Source organism: Hydra vulgaris, chromosome 14 (assembly GCF_038396675.1).
Source record: "Hydra vulgaris chromosome 14, alternate assembly HydraT2T_AEP".
In the NCBI taxonomy this organism is placed as follows: domain Eukaryota; kingdom Metazoa; phylum Cnidaria; class Hydrozoa; order Anthoathecata; family Hydridae; genus Hydra; species Hydra vulgaris.
The window spans coordinates 34,397,255-34,416,610 of NC_088933.1; the positions used below are offsets into that span (position 1 = coordinate 34,397,255).

The following is a 19,356-nucleotide window of genomic DNA, read 5'->3' on the forward strand; positions in this document are numbered from 1 at the left end:
TATGTATATATATATATATATATATATAATATATATATATATATATATATATATATATATATATATATATATATATATATATATATATATATATATATAGGGAAAGGCGGGGCATTATCTTTTTAATATCCGAAAAGGTTATTAGTTATTTACAATTAAAACATACCCAAATAGAAAAAATAAAGAAGTCCTTAAATTTTTTTCTTGCTCCGATTTTGGGGCAAGATGACTGAAACTGCAGTTTTCAATCCACAGTAAATTAGACATTGGAAAATATAGTTAAGTTTAACTCAATTAACTTCAAAAAAAGCCAGATTTTTACTCGGGCTTAAATTCTGTACATAATTGGGATAGCTGAACCTTTAGCACCTGATACATTTAACGCTCTATAAAAATTGAAATAAATTACTACAGTTTTAAATCTAATAGACTTGCGACAAACTGCTTTTCGGAATAGACTAACCATACATTATATAGTCAATTCACTGACTTAAAACAGTTTTTCATCTTGTGACATAAAAACTACACAAACTTAAAATCTTAAAACTATATCATAATGCGTAATAAAACGCGCTCAATTTCAGAAATACAAATAAGATAACAAAAAATTAATAGCATACTTATTTTTTATCCTACTTAAACAGGACACTTTAAAGTCTTTTATAATATTTCTATTTAATTTTGCTTTGTGTATTACTTTGAAGATTTTTTGATTGGCAGCCATACAAGTGAAACTACCATTGACAGTACCGCAACATTCATGAGCCCATTTATAACAGTGTTTACAGCTTAGCCAGTCGCCTTTAAATAATGAATCCATTTTATCTTCAAAAACGTATTCACAATAACTAGACAAACATGATGATTCATCTCCAATTTGGTTAATCTCTTTCTTGAATTCTTTCCACTGTCAAGTATAAGTGGTGCTTCTTTAACAGAGACTTTGATTTCTTATTTTTTTTGTCTTTTGTTCTTGCCTTCTGCAAATCGTTTAGATTTCTTCGTTAGTTAAGATCGTTTTACTTTACCGCCCAAATCCACTTTCTTCAACAACCTCTTTTTTTTGTTCTTTCATTTTTTTCCTCAAGCTGTGCTATCTTCAAACTTTTTATAATTTAACTTCATTTTTGGTCCGAGAATTTGTAGCAACTACAGAACCTTGTGGCACTCGTTTACGACAAGACTACTATTGAACTCCATGTGAAACATGGATATGTTTTATAGCTAAAGGTGTGCCAAATTTTGTTGATGGCTCTATGACCTGCAACAAATGCTGATCTGGGTATGTCAATGTCTTAAGAGACTCAGATTCTATTTCTAATGGTTGTTTAACATGCGTGCTAGATTGAAATAGCCCAGATGTTTCAGATATTTGAGAACCCGATTAAATTATAAATGGGTATTCAATTTGCACAGTTGACTGAGGTGGGCAATCACTGGTCGAAAATGGAGCAAAATCTGCAGCAGTAAGTATATTTTAATTAAAAAGTCAATTTCCAATCCCTAAAAAACCCTTTGAAGCTATTCCTGCTGTAGCAGCTCTACCAAAATTATCCTTAACTAATTATCCTTATTTATACTAATATCCTAATTATCCTAAATTATACTAATTATCCTAAAATATACTAATTTGCAATTTTGAGCTTCTATAATTGCTCTGCCTGAATGACTTGTCATCCAATTTTCACTTGATTGACATGTTTTAAAAGGTCCAAAAAAAGGGACATCCAAAAGTTGCATCCTTTGACTCCCATGTGGTGGAAGTGTTTGCATGACTATGTTAAATTGACGGCAGTAATCTATGGAAGCCAAACGAAGATGTGATGAATGATTTTCTAGAATAAGTAAAACTGGATCATTTTGGGTTTGTCTCATTTGTTTAAAAAAATGCTTCAGACACTCTGGAAAAAGTTTTTGTGTCATCCATCCTGATTTGTTAGCCAAATCGAATCAATCTGATGGAGAATCATCAAGGATTTTATAGCGTATTTTTTTACGCGGAAATATAAATGCAGGAGAAACCTAATTATCAATCGCATTCATTCTGCACTCTAAAGTTAGAGTTTTTCTTCTTCCTGCACTTTAAAAACTTTAGTTACTCTCTTTAACCCTTTTTTGCAGAGCATTTTTAGAAGCTCTGTTGGTACACTGGCCAAATTTGTTTCGTCTACATTGTATATTTAACTGAATGAAAACTTGTGCTTAAGTAAAAATTTCTGAAAAAAATAAAAAAACTTCATAGCCAAAGTTTCATTAAACACCTGCATTCTACCTAAGCAATGTCTTCTCTTATACCCTTAGTGATATTTGACTGTTTCTTTTCATAAAACTTGCTAACCAATCTTTACTTGCAAGTTTTGTACTATGATCAAAACAGTGAAAACAGTGAAGAAAAAAAAATGTTGCTTTGACTAGCAAACTCATAAGCTAACTGTCTAAGCTGCAGAGCTGTAAATTCGTAGTAACACTTACTGAAGTAAACAATGTCGTCAATCAATAAATATTTCATCTCATCTGAAAATACTTTGCGGAAGCTTCAATTATTGACTGAGTTGTTATCTGGAGTTTAGCTTATGTAACAACGAGGTGCGAATTAAGGAATTCCAAAATTCGTTAATTATTACTATATATATATATATATATATATATATATATATATATATATATATATATATATATATATAAATATACATACATTAGGGTCATGATTTTTTTAACTTTTGTCAGTTTTAATTGGCCATAGCTTTAAAACCTGAGAAATTGATAGGTAATATTATATTTTCATAGTAATATTGAATATAGTTAAAAATGTCCCCCCACCCACTCACAATTAAGTTATGCTATAAAAATATTGTTGTTTTTATGACTATTATGGAAGTATTTGGTTTTTAAATTAGCTATAAAGCATAAAGCACACTTAAGTAAAAACTATTTTATGTGCTTGTGTAATATGTTGGTCTGAACTGAAATATTACACAAATACAGAAAATAGTTAATACTAATACATTTTATGTTTTTCTTTTGTCTTTACCCATTTCAATGTCTTTTTTAATTAATTTAATTTTTATTCAATAAATTTTTAAAGAAAAGTATTTTTATTAAAATAATATTAAAACATTACTAACATATATTATACATGCATTTTATAGTTTTCTAACAAGTCAAATAAACATAGCAAAACTGTTGTTGACAAATATTCAAGAGCATGGACAAAAAATTTAGCTTCGTTTGAAAAACGTATAACATCAAGAATTGATCTACCTTTTATTGAAAAACGATTGGATTCATTTAATAGAATGTTAAAAAAAATTTTTTATATCGGACGTTACAACTATCTGGCATCAATTGAAAAAAGCAGAAAAGAAAGAGTAAAGTTAACTGCTGTCGAAATATGTAAATTATGGAACCAACGCAGCTTTCCAAGTATTTCTAAAAACTTAGTTGAAAGAAAAATTGAAAAAGTAATAGAAAAACATGACAAGCATCTTAAAAAGCCTGGCAAAAAGGAAGAATGCTGTTTTTGGAGATCTTTTTAATATCACCAATATTAAGGGCATATGGCTTAATCTGGAAGTTAAAAAATTTTATAACATACAATTATTAAGTTCAGGAGAAGTTGGTAACTGTACTAAATCACAAGTGTCATTACATCCTTCAAAAGTTAGAGTTTGTAATGCAAAAGATACAACTTCTACAAGCAAAGAAAACAATTGTCCAGTAAGCAGTTCAACTGCATCAGAAGAAAGTGGTTCAGATTTAGATTCACAAGGCAATTATGAACCAGTGGTATTAAAGAAATCAAGAAAGAGAGTATATAATAGATTAAATTTGGCATCTAATCTTGTGATAACTAAATCTATAAGTACAAATAATTCAGCTAGAATCTGTAAAAAGTTATTTGAAAAAGGTATTGAAATAGAAACTCCAAGTCAGACAGGAGTATGGAGATCAACTATAAGGCAAGAGAAAAGCATGAAGAAAATTATTGCTAAAATTGTACAAGTAGAACAATTCTGCCTACATTTCGATGGAAAGAAAATAAACAAGACTGAAAACCAAGTTGTGAAACTTCAAAATGAGAAAAGGAAAATATTTATATATGTTATATCTATATGTATTTATACATATATATATATATATATATATATATATATATATATATATATATATATATATATATATACATATATATGTAACATATATAATATATATGCAGTGTATATATTTGTTTCTATGCATTACATATGTATATATATATATATATATATATATATATATATATATATATATATATATATATATATATATATTAGGGATATGATATTTTTTGAATCTGTTGTGGCCATACTTCTATAACCTGAGAAATGTTGAGTAATTAATAAAAAACTGGTTTAATGGTAGTCTAGTTGCAAAAATATTCCCCCTTCCCCCTTGATAATAACGTTATTTTTCATAGATCACATGAGGACACATAAAGCTTATTTCCAACCCATCTATGAACATCTACACAAAGAAATAAAACTAATAGTAAATTATATTTATTATTTGTAAACTACATACAATTGAAGTGAATCAATAAAAGTGAATATTTTCAGCAAAAGTTGTTTTAACATTTGTATTTTCCCATTTTTTTGAATTTTGAAGAAGATCTTCCATCAATTTGACGCCTCGTTTAGCTATAATGTTTGTTCTTGTAATATTAACTACACTATCTTCTTTACTCCAGTGTTTCATAAAGCACTTTAAAGCAGCTGCACACTTAATTTCAGTCAATGCATCAAGCATATAGTCATATGATTTATCATCAAATAATAGTTTGCTGACCAAGGTTTTTTCCATTGATTTGCAATAAAAGTTGCTACATTTTTAAGTTCACACCTCCATGTTGGTATAAGAAAATAGGCAAGAAGAACATATGATGCTCTAGAGTTCCATCTAGCACTGTGCAATTGAGGAAGCTTGTGCCACTTTATTTTTGGTAATTTTTTATGGCTCTTGAAGTAACTAAAAGCTTCAAATAGCTCAAAAAGGAACTTGAAGTCATCTCGCCATCCCAAGTTTATGTAATGATTAGGCTCAGCTTTATATATATAATTTTTTTGAAGATTTTTATAATTTTCAGTTAAGTCCTTCTCAAATTTATAATCAAAACCAGGACTTGTTAATTAACTATTTACAAAATGATCCAAACGTGTTTTAAAAGGAGATCCAGTATATGATGCTGGCATCCTAAATATTGTGGTTTAGTAAAGCCTCTGGTTTTTATTTTATTTTGTATTTTTACAACTATACCATTTAATCTTCCTGTGTTTACTGCTGTTGTGTCACGTATAAGCATTGAAATACATTTCCACGCATCAAAATCATTTAGCAATTTTTTAAAAGCTTCAAAAAAATCATTGGATTTTCCACTTTTACATTTAACAATTCATAAGTTCATTTTCCTTTTCTCATTTTGAAGTTTCACAACTTGGTTTTCAGTCTTGTTTATTTTCTTTCCATCGAAATGTAGGCAGAATTGTTCTACTTGTACAATTTTAGCAATAATTTTCTTCATGCTTTTCTCTTGCCTTATAGTTGATCTCCATACTCCTGTCTGACTTGGAGTTTCTATTTCAATACCTTTTTCAAATAACTTTTTACAGATTCTAGCTGAATTATTTGTACTTATAGATTTAGTTATCACAAGATTAGATGCCAAATTTAATCTATTATATACTCTCTTTCTTGATTTCTTTAATACCACTGGTTCATAATTGCCTTGTGAATCTAAATCTGAACCACTTTCTTCTGATGCAGTTGAACTGCTTACTGGACAATTGTTTTCTTTGCTTGTAGAAGTTGTATCTTTTGCATTACAAACTCTAACTTTTGAAGGATGTAATGACACTTGTGATTTAGTACAGTTACCAACTTCTCCTGAACTTAATAATTGTATGTTATAAAATTTTTTAACTTCCAGATTAAGCCATATGCCCTTAATATTGGTGATATTAAAAAGATCTCCAAAAACAGCATTCTTCCTTTTTGCCAGGCTTTTTAAGATGCTTGTCATGTTTTTCTATTATTTTTTATGTATATATATATATATATATATATATATATATATATATATATATATATATATATGTATATATATATAAATATATATATGTATATATATATACATATTTATATATATATATATATATACATATATATATATATATATATACATATATATGTAACATATATAATATATATGCAGTGTATATATTTGTTTCTATCCATTACATATGTATATATATATATATATATATATATATACATATATATATATATATATATATATATATATATATATATACATATATATATATATATATATATATATATATATATATATATATATATACATATATATATATACATAATATATATATATATATATATATATATATATTTATATATATATATATATATATTTATATAATACCTAAAAACAAATATATACACTAATCTAACAATTTAACTTTACACCCTGATATTTACAAACATGAATATAAATAATAGAAAAAATGTAAATATATATATATATATATATATATATATATATATATATATATATATATATATATATATATTTATATATATATATATATATATATATATATATATATATATATATATATATATATATATATATATATATATATATATATATATATGTAAGTTATGTTAGTGTATTTTACAAATAGAGTGCTCAATGTTCTAAAAGAACAAAGCAATAATAAATTAGTAAAAAACACTTATCTAACTTTTTTCTTCAACTTTAGGTTTCGCCATTACTGCATCATCAGGAAGAGTTAATAAATTTCAAAAAAAGTTCAATTTATATAGAAAATATTTTACAAGAAGTTATAAATTAATTTAACTAAAAATAATAATAAAAAAATTTTTAATTACTGTATTTTTTTGGTTAACTGAAATTTTAATTAGCAATGGTCTATTCTAAAATCAGCCCCTGCCTATAATAACATTTCCAAAAAATGTATGCTATGTTTGCAAGAAAAATTTGAAATAATTAATCATTTTATAAAAAAAAAAATTTTGAAATAATTTCTAAATGTAGGCACGAAAATAAATACCTCTTAAAAAATTATAAAAACAAATGACCAAATTAAATTATCCTCATTCCAAAGAAATTTATTTAATAATTACTTTCTGTAACTTCCCCTTAACCAAAAAAATTAAGTAATAAAAAATTTTTTTTATTTTAATTTTTAGTTATAATAATTTATAAATTCCCGTAAAATATATTTTTGTATAAATGGAATTTTTTTCGAGATTAAGTATTTCTTTCTGATGACTCAGTAATGGCGAAACTTGAAGTTGAAGAAAAAAGTTAGATAAGTGCTTTTTACTAATTTATACACACACATATATATATATATATATACATATATATATATATATACATACATATATATATATATATATATATATATATATATATATATATATATATATATATATATATTTATATTATATATATATATATATATATATATATATATATATATATATATATATATATATATATATATATATATATATATATATATATATATATATATATATATATATGTATATATATATATATATACATAAATATATATATATATATATATGTATATATGTATATATATATATATATATATATATATATACATATATATATATACATATATATATATATATATATTTATATATTTGTATATATATATATATATATATATATATATATATATATATATATATATATATATATATATATATATACATATATATATATATAAATATATATATATTAGGGTGTTTCATATTTTATCAATTTTTGAAATCGAACTTGCGAATCGATTTATAAATTGACTATTTGTATAAAAATAAGTTTGAGCAAAAAAAAAAAAAAAAAATTTAATTTTTAGGGTCCCCGCCAGTTCGATTTTGGGCCAAAAATGATGGGTGTTTTAAAGGCCTGGCGGGGACCTTAAAATTTATCGAAATTTTGTTTTTATTCTTTTAAATGTTATATGTTGGATTGAATAATAATCACATAAATGGAGCATGTTGAAAAAATTAAGAAATTAGTCTACAGAATCTTTTAAAATTGGTGAAAAATCCAAATTTTTCATCTTAAAAATCTATTTTATCACTCAATCGCGTATAAAAAACATTTTTGATTTTCTAATAAACTGTTTCCATACGCGGAAAAATTAATAACCTAGACTTTTTTAATAATAGTGTCAAATGAGGTATATACAGCTCTAAAAAAAAATTTCTTTTATCCTTCGAGGTAACCTAACCCTTACGCTAACCTTAATAGCCTAATAACAATTGTTTATTTTAGTTATTTTTATAATAAAAAAGACTTAATGAACTTACTTCAACATTGTTAAAAGTGGTATTGTTGTTATTAGTTTTATTGCCTCAAGATTAGAAAGTATATGGTAGCTTTTCAACTTTAAATGATTTTCTTGGTATTGTTGCAAAGTTTTTTTTGGTTTTGTAAAAAATAAAAAATAAAAAAGAATGATATGTTTAAGTATAATTAAATAAAAAATACATATTTACAAATCAATATTACATCATTAAATAAAAGTCATCATTTAAAAACTATATTATCTATTTTGCAATTGCTTGATATGCTAATTGCAAATCTTCTTTAGTCTTTGCCTTGTTAAGGTTTTCTCTCCTTTGGTGAATAGCTAGCAGTAAGTCCTGACGATCGTCTTCATTGTGAACGTTATTTACAAAGTCTGATACAACTTTAATAGATCTTTCAGAAACGTCGTTAACCACTGCAAGGTTGGAAACAAACTGGGAAAAAATCTTAAACTGTTCAATATACTCCCATAGTGGTGCCGGGCTGTTTAACCAAAGTTTATCATTTAGCTTAGTAAGGTTTAACAAACTAAATATGAACCAAGAGTTTTCTCCCACTAGTTGGGCAATACTTGGTGGTTTTTCTAGGTTAAAGTTAAGAGTTTTTAACAAGTTTAATTTTTCGGAATGCCGAAAAAATTCAGGAACTGGTTTCGAAAAGACCATTTTTGCAACTTCTTCTCTCTCTGCAACAGAAATACCTTGGTCTAGAAGAGCCAGCGGAATTAAAGTTTCATCAAGGTACCATAAATGTGATTCCATTGAAACCATTGTGGCATCAATTCCATTTAAAATTGTTTCAGAATTCTGAACATATTGTTTTACGTAATCTCTACGTAACCTGTCATTTGCCAATAGGCTTTTATATCTTGGTAAGGCGCAGCGTAAGGTAAAGAGGTTTTTAAAAACCAGACGGTATAAAAGATTGAGATAAACTCAGCAGTAGACTGCACTTCGTTCTTTTGATCGTCTGTCAATTCATAAGACAGTTGCAAACTCAATATCCGAATCTTGAGATAATAAATAGCTTTGGACATAAAACGTGCATGAGACACGCACCCTGGAGCTTGAATTTTAAAATCTCTTTCAGGGCATAAGTACATTAGGGTTAGTTTCAATAACTCCTTGTAGTCTCCTCTGGGAAAAGTGTTTTTTTTTAGAGCAACCTCGCAATATTTTACAGCATCGAGTTTATGGATTTCTAAGAAAGTGGTAGCAATAGATTGAGTGTCATATTTTACAAACTTTGAAGAGTCAATGCTACTTTTAATGTCATTCCAGTTTAATTGGAACCGTTTAAACATTAGGTTTTCTGGAGATTTAGTTTTTCCACTGCACTGTCTTTCACAGAAGTGTTTTAGATATAACTCATAAACATGCCTCCTGCAAGCCAGCTCTAGTAGAATAGAGTTTTGTTTATGACTAAACCTGACATTTGTACCAGAAAGTCTTCCTGTATTTGTAGCTGTTGTATCAAAACATAAACCTTTCACGTCATCACATATTCCATACTCATCCAGTATTTTAACTAAATCATCGTATTGAGCTTGTCCAGTACCCCGATCAATTGCTGGAATGCCAAGGAGCTTCATTTTACCATCAATATTTACCGAGACCGCAAATCGATCTCTTTTTGATTTTATACCTTCTGTGATGTCTTCGATAATTTTTCCATCAAAATGTGCTATTATGGGAAAAGTAGCTTTAGCGGTAGCAATTTTTACATTTTTCTTATATTGTTCAGCATTTTCCTGAATAGATTATTTTTGAGCTCGCCAAATAGTTGAATGAGACACTGAAAAATTAGCCACATTTCCGCCTGAACTTACGATTAAATCCGTACATACATGCACTAGATCTCTTGATGAAATATTTTTTGAGACTGATGTCATGGCAATATCTTTAACAAAACCTTTACTTAACTCTTGTTTTGCGTTACTTGGGCCGGGTTGCGATAAATCAAAAGAAATATCTGATTCTGTACTCACGTCACTGATATCTGAGAGAAGCTCTAGATCTGTAGTTGATTCGTCTATTTGGGGTAACTGTTTAATATTACAACTTTTTAAAGGCTTCTTATCTTTATTTACCGTTTTATATCTCATGTCTTTGCTCCCCAAAGTCATTAGACGACTGGACTTTTGGTCTTTTAAAAATTGGATATCAACATAGTATGAAAGTTTATCAAGGCTCGTTTTTTTTAAGATTTCCTTAATATTATCTTTACCAATCCAAAATACCTGCTCCCCCTTCTTTTTGAATTCTTCCCTAGATTTCTCTGCTGCTTTAGAGTCTTTATTCTTACTTTTCTTTAATGTCTCCCAACTATCGATTAAACGAGTAATATTATTCCTGAAAAAATTAAGATAATACATTAAATAAAATAGAAATATTAACTTTAAGATGCACCTTATATTTTGCATGATTAAGCTATAATCCACACGTAATAACAACTAAAAAAATTAGTTGCAGTGGTACTACAAAAAAACCTTAATCATCTACTAGCTTATTAAGTTCGAATGATTATACAAATTTATAATAACTATTTTATTATAAATTGAAATTATAAAACTTACCTTATAGATTTATCCGTTAATAATCCATCTTTATAACCTCCGTCTAACCATGGTTTTTTTACTGCAAAAAGAATACAGTTGTCAGGGCAATTGACAAGTCCGGAGCACTTTGCGAATTTATCGGGCCCATCAGTACAACCAATAAACCTTTTGGATGGAGTTAACTTGTTACTAGATCTTTTAAACTGAAAGTTAAGAATTAATTCTTTATTTGTTGCAAAAGTTATCTGAGTTAAGTTTTCTATCAGGCTTTCTTCTTCAAATAAATAAGCTCTAGCTTTTAGTCTCGTAACTTTAGCCATTTTGAATATTATTTAAAAAAATATTAAAGCCCTTATTATTAGTAACGCAAATTTAGTTTAAATACTTTGTCTTCGCATTGGAAAGTAGTTATTAAATTTTAAATTATTTTTTAAGTACCTTGGTATATACATTTTCTAAAAATATTTTCCGATCAAATTTCCGGATTTTCAATTTATTGCTCTCTAATGTTTATTAAGTAGGGGCCATTGAGGTTAGTGTCCGGGGCATGTTACTCCATGGATCCAATTATTATTTTTTTTAGACTTCATTTAACACTAATAAAAAATCTATTCAAATTATAGTTTTTTCCGGGTTTGGAAACAGTTTATTAGGGTATAAAAAAAGTTTTTTATACGCCACCGAGTAATAAATTAGGTTTTTGTGAAAGAAAATTTGGATTTTTCACCAATTTCAAAATATTATGTAGACTAATTTCTTTATTTTTTCGACATGCTCCTTTTATGTGATAAACATTCAATCCAACATATAACATTTAAAAAAAAAAAAGATAAATTTAGATAAATTTTAAGGTCCCCGCCAGGCGTTTAAAACACCGGACAATTTTGGCCCAAAATCGAACTGGCGGGGACCCTAAAAATTAAATTTTTTTTATTTTTTTTTGCTCAAACTTATTTTTATACAAATAGTCAATTTATAAATCGATTCGCAAGTTCGATTTCAAAAATTGATAAAATATGAAACACCCTAATATATATTAATATATATATATATATATATATATATGTATATATATATATATATATATATATATATATATATATATATATATATATATATATATATATTAGATTTTGTTGCTATAAATTATAATAGTTACGATTTCTTCATTACCGACAAAATTTCTGAAAACATTAAATATTATTCTCAGGATGTTATTTGAGTTTTTATTTCCGCGATATCTACTTTATATTATTTATTAATACTTATTGGTGTTCACTACATAAAGATGTAGTCAACACCAATAAGTATTAATAAATAACCATTTCCAATAATTCAACTCTGCTCAAGCATTTTTAGTTTATTAAAAATTTCTCTAAAGAAGCGCAACTATATTACAACTTTACTGCATTGCAACTATATGGCATTGCAACTATATTGCAATGCAACTATATTTTTACGCAAAAAAAAACACGTCTGTTCCCTTCCGTGTCATTCGCAAGAATCGATATTGCGTTGCAACTATGTTGCATTGCAACTATATTGTATTGCAACTATATTGCTTTGCAAATATAATGCATTGCATATATATTGCATTGCAACTATATTGAGTTGCTACTACATTAAATTGCAACTATATTGCATATCAAATAAAGTTGCAATGTTTGGGTATATAGTTTGTATAAGTGTTTCAACCCGAGTTTATTGTTGAGTTATTTAATTTTATTTAACTATTGCCTATTTTTGTAATAATAGCTCAAATTAATGACGCATGCTTCTAAACATATACCCAATCTGCAACATTGTAAACAAAATATGCACAACTAATATAGTTTAAAACAGTTCATAACTTTTACCAATACTTATTACCTAAATTATCTAAAATATAGAGATTACAATCTGACTACTTGGTTGTATTACTATTTTAATAATTTATAGTTGTTTTCAATTGCTACTGAAATCTACCTAGTGCCATCTGACCTTTTTTATTCATTGCAATTATGCTTTACATTATAAGTTTAGTTATTTACACAATCAGTTTTTTCATTTTTCACGGGGCATACTATAAAACTGAGCAGCCTGAGTTAGTGTTATTTTAGTAAAAACAAGAATATTGTTTTCATTTTAAAGCTTCCATGTTTTTGATTGAAAGTTATTTTACTCATCTAAGTATTATTAAAATAATGTTTAATTTTTGTTTCAATTTACACTATGCATAAAAAGACTTTAAAATTTCTACAGGAATATTGATACCATTCATTCACAAGTCTAATTTGTAAAATTCTTAATCTATTAGGCTGGCTTAGATGTATTTACAAAACATTGTTTCCAGTTAAGGATGTCGAATGATCTTCTTGGTTCTATGCATGACTTTTGCTTCTGTCTCTGTTTTTATGACTTAGCATTTTATTCTAATATCTCCTAATGAGGGAACAGCACTAAAACTTAGTTTTATGATTGAGATCTGAGGCCAGCTGGCAGTCAGGTTTCCCGAAATCTGTATTAGCTCTCAGAGATTCCTTTAACAGCTGTTAAATATCAGAGCACTAACAATATCATGTTTAGTAAAGTTACTTAACAAATTTAAAAATAACTAAAGTACCAAAAACTTTAAAATACAAGAAACCATATTCATCACCAAAATTCTCTAAATCATTCACCATTTTTTGTGGTCTTTGAAGTAACTTTTCTTCTGTTAAGTCTTATTTCTTGTAAAATTCACCAGACCTACCAGCTCTTTGTAAAACTAATTTGAGTTTAGCTTTCTCATCTTGCGATCTTAGTGTTAATGTTTATCTTCCTTTAACTCGTAAAGATTCCAAAATGTCACATGTTTGGAAAGGGCATATACATTAGTAAAAACTCACCCTTTTGTCGGAAAACTAGGTTTGAATCCACAAACTATTCATTTATGTGCTTTCGTTTAGCGCTACTTTACTTTATTGCTTTTCTCATAGTTCTATATTGCTCTCTTTTATCTTTAGAGTATACTCTTTTCAATGTAGTTTCTGCTCAAATCGACCCAGCTCTTTCTTTGCATCTTTCAGCCATTATCGAAGTTGTTGGTGACTTTAATACTCATCGTATTGAATTGCTTGGTTCAAGTGTCAGTAACTCTGCATGCGTTAAGGCGAACAACTTTTGCCTTTTTTTTTTTAATTTTTTTGTTTTTCTTTAGATGTTATACAATATTAGTCGTTTTACAATTATAATAATTTCAATAATATAATAGAATGCTTACAAGATTAATTATGTTTGTAAAAAGAAGAATGCAGAATCTCGCGGAAAACCTTAAGTTCTTGTCGTCGAGAAACGCTTTATTTTTCAACTACACCATTACATGTGTTGTGTGTAATAAGTATATTCTCATCGAAAGTAAAAATAAATGAACGTAAAACATATGTAACATTCATATATGTAAATACTAAGAACTGAGTTTTAAAACTTTATAAAAATTCAAGATATAAGAGCATGTCATCGATAGATAAAATTATCTGTATAGGTTTTCTTTTGAACGTGGTGTAATTCCACTCTTGAGTAAAATCTAAATATTTCAAAACTATATATTCCATAATAAAGTTCATTGATAAGAGAGATAAAAGATCTGGCAAGATTTGTATGCGAAAAAGGTTGTTAGATAAAGTTTTCATTTCGAACATAGTATTTTTTTTTTTTTATTTGAGTATAAATTATAAAAAGGAGAAGGGGAAAGTGTTAGTTTTACATTTATAGATAAAGCAAAGAATATTATAGACATTAAGTTGACATACATTAAGAATATAAATTTTAATTAAAAGAGGCCTAGCATGACTAAAACGGTCTTTAAAATTTATAAGACCTGCAATATGCTTCTGTTGACAATAAAGATGTTTTTTATGACATCACTATTCATTTTCTTAAATAATGTTGGAAAATTATCATCAGTTAGAAAAAGAATAATGTTATCGGCAAACATAATTGTTGTTAAATGTGATGCTTTATAGAGCTCACTAATATGAATTAAAAAAGAAAAGATCCTAGTATCAATCATTGTGAAACTCCGCGTAATATATTAAATAAATTTGATGATGAATATGAATCTATTTTAACAAATTGTTTCTAGTTCTTTTAATATTTTTTAATAATAATAATACATTCCCTGTGATTCCATAGAGTTGTAAGTTGTAGTTTTTAAAAAACAATTTTGTGACCAATAGTACCAAAAGCTTTTGATAAATCTATAAAGATGCCTTGAGAATATTGTAATTTTTCAAATAAACTTGCAATACTTCTAGTAAGTTGAAGTATTGCATGTTCAGCTGAATTATTATTTTTTAATCCATATAGTTTGCTGTATAATATTTTATTCATAGTTAGATAGTTATATATTCTATTATACAAAAATCTTTACAAATTATTTGAAAAAACAGGGAGATCTGAAATCGGGCTTTAGTTATTGAGTTTAGTTAGTTCACCTCCTTAAAAGATTAGAACAACTCTAGCTATTTTGAGAGCATCTAGAAAAATTGCTTGTTTAATAGACTAACTAAAAATTTAAAAAAGAATATTTTTAATGATGTCATAAGAACAAATGACAGTATTTCCATTAATACAGTCTTGTCCAACCGCTTTATTAAGTTTATTCATTTTTTAGGTGGAATTATATATTTCGATTGTTGTTTTAAAAATATTTAGAGAAGAGTTTAACCCTTTCCTGACGCGTGACCCGCACCACGGTGCATAAAATCTGTTCCTAAATGACGTGTGAACCGCCTGGCGGTCCATCAATAATTTTAAATTTTCCTGAACATCTATAGGGGTTTGAGAAAACATTAAATATTTATCTGAAAAAGGAATAATTTCTTAAGTTGATACTTCAAACCGTTTGATATTTGCATTTATAGATCGATCAAAAATTAATTTTGAAAAAAGGCTAAAAAGCGGACAAGTTATACAGATATGAATGAGATCCTTGATATTTTTTTTGATGATAGTGATGTAGATAGCGATATTGATATTGATCTTGATAACTCTAGTGATTCTGAAAGTATTTTAGATTATGTAAATGAAGAACTACTACCCTTGTCTGAAGATTTACCAGTTCAAAATTTAGTTTTACCTTCACCATCCACCACAAATACTCCTAAAAATCAAAATTTCTGCAATGATATTTCTTTATCTGAAGAGAGAGAAAATAATGATCTGATTATAGAATCTGAAACTGAAGAAGAAATTTATGAAAAATCATCTAGTGATATAAGTTTAGAATCTGATGGTGAAAAAAAATGTTATGAAACTCAACAACTATCTTTTAATGTTTCACAGCCCCAGAAGCATGTGAGAACCAGAGGTGGAAGTAGAAATGTAAGTGGTTTACATTCTTTTGATCGTGTTGCTATTGTAGATAGAGGTGCTTGTTATAATCTACAACCTAACCGAGGCCAAATTAGGATTAGGTTTCTCGTGTTCGTGGTGGTCGATCACATCAACAGTTCATTAATCGTGTTGTTTCAGATCAAACAGAATTGCAGTTAGAATGGGAGCATGTTGCTGCTGAAAATGAGGAAAAATCTAATGACACTTTTCCATTCTTTTCCACTGAAGGTCTAAATGTTAGAATAAGTGGAGACAGTGCTCTTGACTTTTTTGAAGCTTACTTAACCAATCCTATTTTAGAACATATTGTTTCTGAAAGTAAACAATACTGCAAAGATTTTTTGAGCAAACACCCTGAAAAGGCCAATAATTCTTACCTTAAGAATTGAAAAGCTGTTAAAGTAGTTGAAATGAAAACCTTTTTTGGTCTAATTATATTAATGGGTATCGTACATAAACCAAATTTGAACATGATTTGGTCCACCGATGATCTTTATTGGACACCAATCTTTTCAAAAAACATGTCTCGAGACCGTTTCAAAGTTATCCTCAAATTTCTTCATTTCAATAACAATAATGATTGCAATCATAATCTTAATGATCCTAATAGAGATCGATTCCTCAATATGATCAGAGAGCGTTGTCGAAATGTTTACAGTCTAGGACAACACTTGTGTGTTGATGAATCCCTTGTTCTTTTTAAGAGCAGATTACATTTTCGTCAATATATAAAGACAAAAAGAGCACGATTTGGAATAAAGGTGTATGAGTTGACTACAGCTGATGGTATTACACTTGATTTCGTAGTGTACTATGTTACTGGGATGTATGATGATGACAAAATTTCTACAATGCCTTCAAGCCAACGTATACCAATAGTTCGCAACGAAGACAATAAAATGTTAGCCTGCAAATATCGTGCAACTAAAGACAAGTCAGGTAACAAACAAAAAGTTGTTTACATGCTGTCAATATATCACAATCCAGTGATGGTGAAAACAGAAAAATCTAATAAAAATGGTAACATTATACTCAAACCATCAATGGTCAAGTCATACAATGTGCATATGGGTGGTGTTGACCGGGTAGACCAGCAATTACATGGAATTCAGGCTCTTCGAAAATCCTATAAATGGTACAAGAAATAAGCTTTTCGTCTAATTCTTCAATGTGCTTTAAATTCATAAAAGATTTATACACATAGTACTGGAAGGCACATTTCATACTTGGATTTTTTTGCTGAGTAACATAAAGTTGATATTTTCACTAACCCCTGAGATCCCTCACAACCCTTGTCTTGTTGTTGGAGAGGATTTTGATAGACTTACTGGCTGGCATTTTCCTTCAATATTGCCACCAGGCAAGGCAGGCAATGATGATAGGCACCACAAAAGATGTCGTGTTTGTTATGCAAAGGGCAAACTGACCGCCAAAGGACATCCCTTGAAAACTGTTTTTGTTTGTAATTTCTGTCCATCACAACCCGGGTTACATCCTGATGAGTGTTTTCAAATTTATCATACTGTTTTGGACTATTCCTAAAAAGATATTGTGTATGTTTATTCATACATAAAATGTTTTCTCAAGCCAAATGTGTATATATTTTATTTTAAGGAAATTTCCAAATTATTGGTGTCTTTACAAAAAATTAAATATATTTTGATTAATTTATCAAATTTGTTTAATTTTTCTTTTGTTAGATCACCACTATAAATGCCTTTCTGATTTAATATTAAAAACTATATGTTTATGAATTTATTTGTAAATATTTTAGGATTAAATTAAGAAATTATATACTTTTGTTTATTCAATATGTTGTTTTTTCAATCACGTGACTTTTTTTTTTTTTTAAATATGAGAGTCTATTTATTTAAATATGAGAGTCTAACAAAAAAAATGAGGTCTTGTTATTTTCTGACAAGTAGTTTTTATTTTATGGCCTTTCAATTGTTTATAATACAAATTCGTTATTTTACGCGCAGTCATATAGAAGTTTTTAACTCAGTCGAGAAAGGGTTAATGAACAGCCTTTCTCAGCATCTAACACAATTACCCAGTTTTTTAACTCGCTTTCCGTGTAATCCGAAATATTTATCTTCACTAGTTGACTTGTTTCTAATTTCTGATCCTAGTCAGTGTTCCTTTCTCTAAGTTCACCCTTAAGTGCTTCTCATCACAGTTTAATTTCTTGTACTTATTACCTTATTCTTCTTCGTTATCAAAATCTCTCTATCCTCGCACCTTTTACAACTACCTTAAAGCTATCTGGGACTCTTTTGTAATTTCCTTTGTGATGGCCCATGGGTAGAAATCTTTCGCCCTCTTGCTAACCAAATGTATTTTTCACGTAACTTCTTGGATTTAAGCTGGTATGGAATTGTTTATTCCCTCTCGACAATTGCAAGTCAAGCCTCACTTTTTGCTATAGTTTTTATATGATTGTGCTTCTGGAATTTCCAATCGTAACCAGTACTTTCAAATCTATCAGCAAATAATTTTCCAGAAAACAGCAACTGTTTACGTTTGCTAGAAACCATTGTAAAGAGGTTTTTTGTCTAACTCCAAAGCCTCCTTTTCTTAGTTCACAAAATCTCGTTTATCATCTCAATAAATTAGGCACTTGTGACGTTTGGAGAAACTTTAACAGTATCTATTATAAGAGCAAATCTATTATTACACCTCTCTTCTATGGTTCAGATTTTGTCGCCTCAAATTGAGACAAAGCTAAATTGTTTGCTAAACAATTCACATTATTATCATTTATTGATTCCACAAGTTGCGTTTTACCTGATATGGCCAACAAAGAGTTTATTTCATTGCTTGAAGCTCATACTAATCCTAGCTTCTGCATCTTCTGCATCCCTAAAGTGATTTCCTGCTTAAATTTTTTTCAGATTGCGGTCCGGACAACATACCTGTTATAGTTTTGCAGAACTGTTCTCAGGAGCTTTTTTCTGTTCTTTCAAAGTTTTTTAATAAGTGCTAAGCTGAGTCTTGCAGTCAGAGTGCTAGAAAGCGA

The 19,356-nt window shown here is 27.9% G+C and overlaps 1 protein-coding gene and 1 long non-coding RNA gene across 2 annotated transcripts in view; both read right to left on the minus strand.

Moving 5' to 3' along the window:
* Positions 1-3,197: 3,197 nt before the first annotated feature.
* LOC136090485 (uncharacterized) overlaps positions 3,198-19,356 on the minus strand; it is a 30,691-nt gene continuing 14,532 nt past the window's right edge. Inside the window, exon 3 of the long non-coding RNA XR_010643447.1 lies at positions 3,198-3,436. This is a non-coding gene — a long non-coding RNA (uncharacterized LOC136090485). The remainder of the gene's footprint in view (positions 3,437-19,356) is intronic.
* Positions 9,973-11,587, minus strand: LOC136090727 (uncharacterized). The gene is made up of 2 exons (XM_065817598.1): positions 11,001-11,587; positions 9,973-10,776 (listed from the first exon to the last, which is right to left on the minus strand). The coding sequence occupies exons 1-2, from the start codon at positions 11,300-11,302 to the stop codon at positions 10,185-10,187; spliced, it is 894 nt and encodes a 297-aa protein (XP_065673670.1). The 5' UTR covers positions 11,303-11,587; the 3' UTR covers positions 9,973-10,184.

What these genes read in the sequence shown, in the direction of transcription:
- LOC136090727 (XM_065817598.1), bottom strand. Translation starts at nt 11,302, where the DNA reads ATGGCTAAAGTTACGAGACTAAAAGCTAGAGCTTATTTATTTGAAGAA. An exon ending in TTAACGGATAAATCTATAAG is followed by an intron (nt 10,777 to 11,000) that starts GTAAGTTTTATA and finishes TAATTTTTTCAG; the next exon opens with GAATAATATTACTCGTTTAA.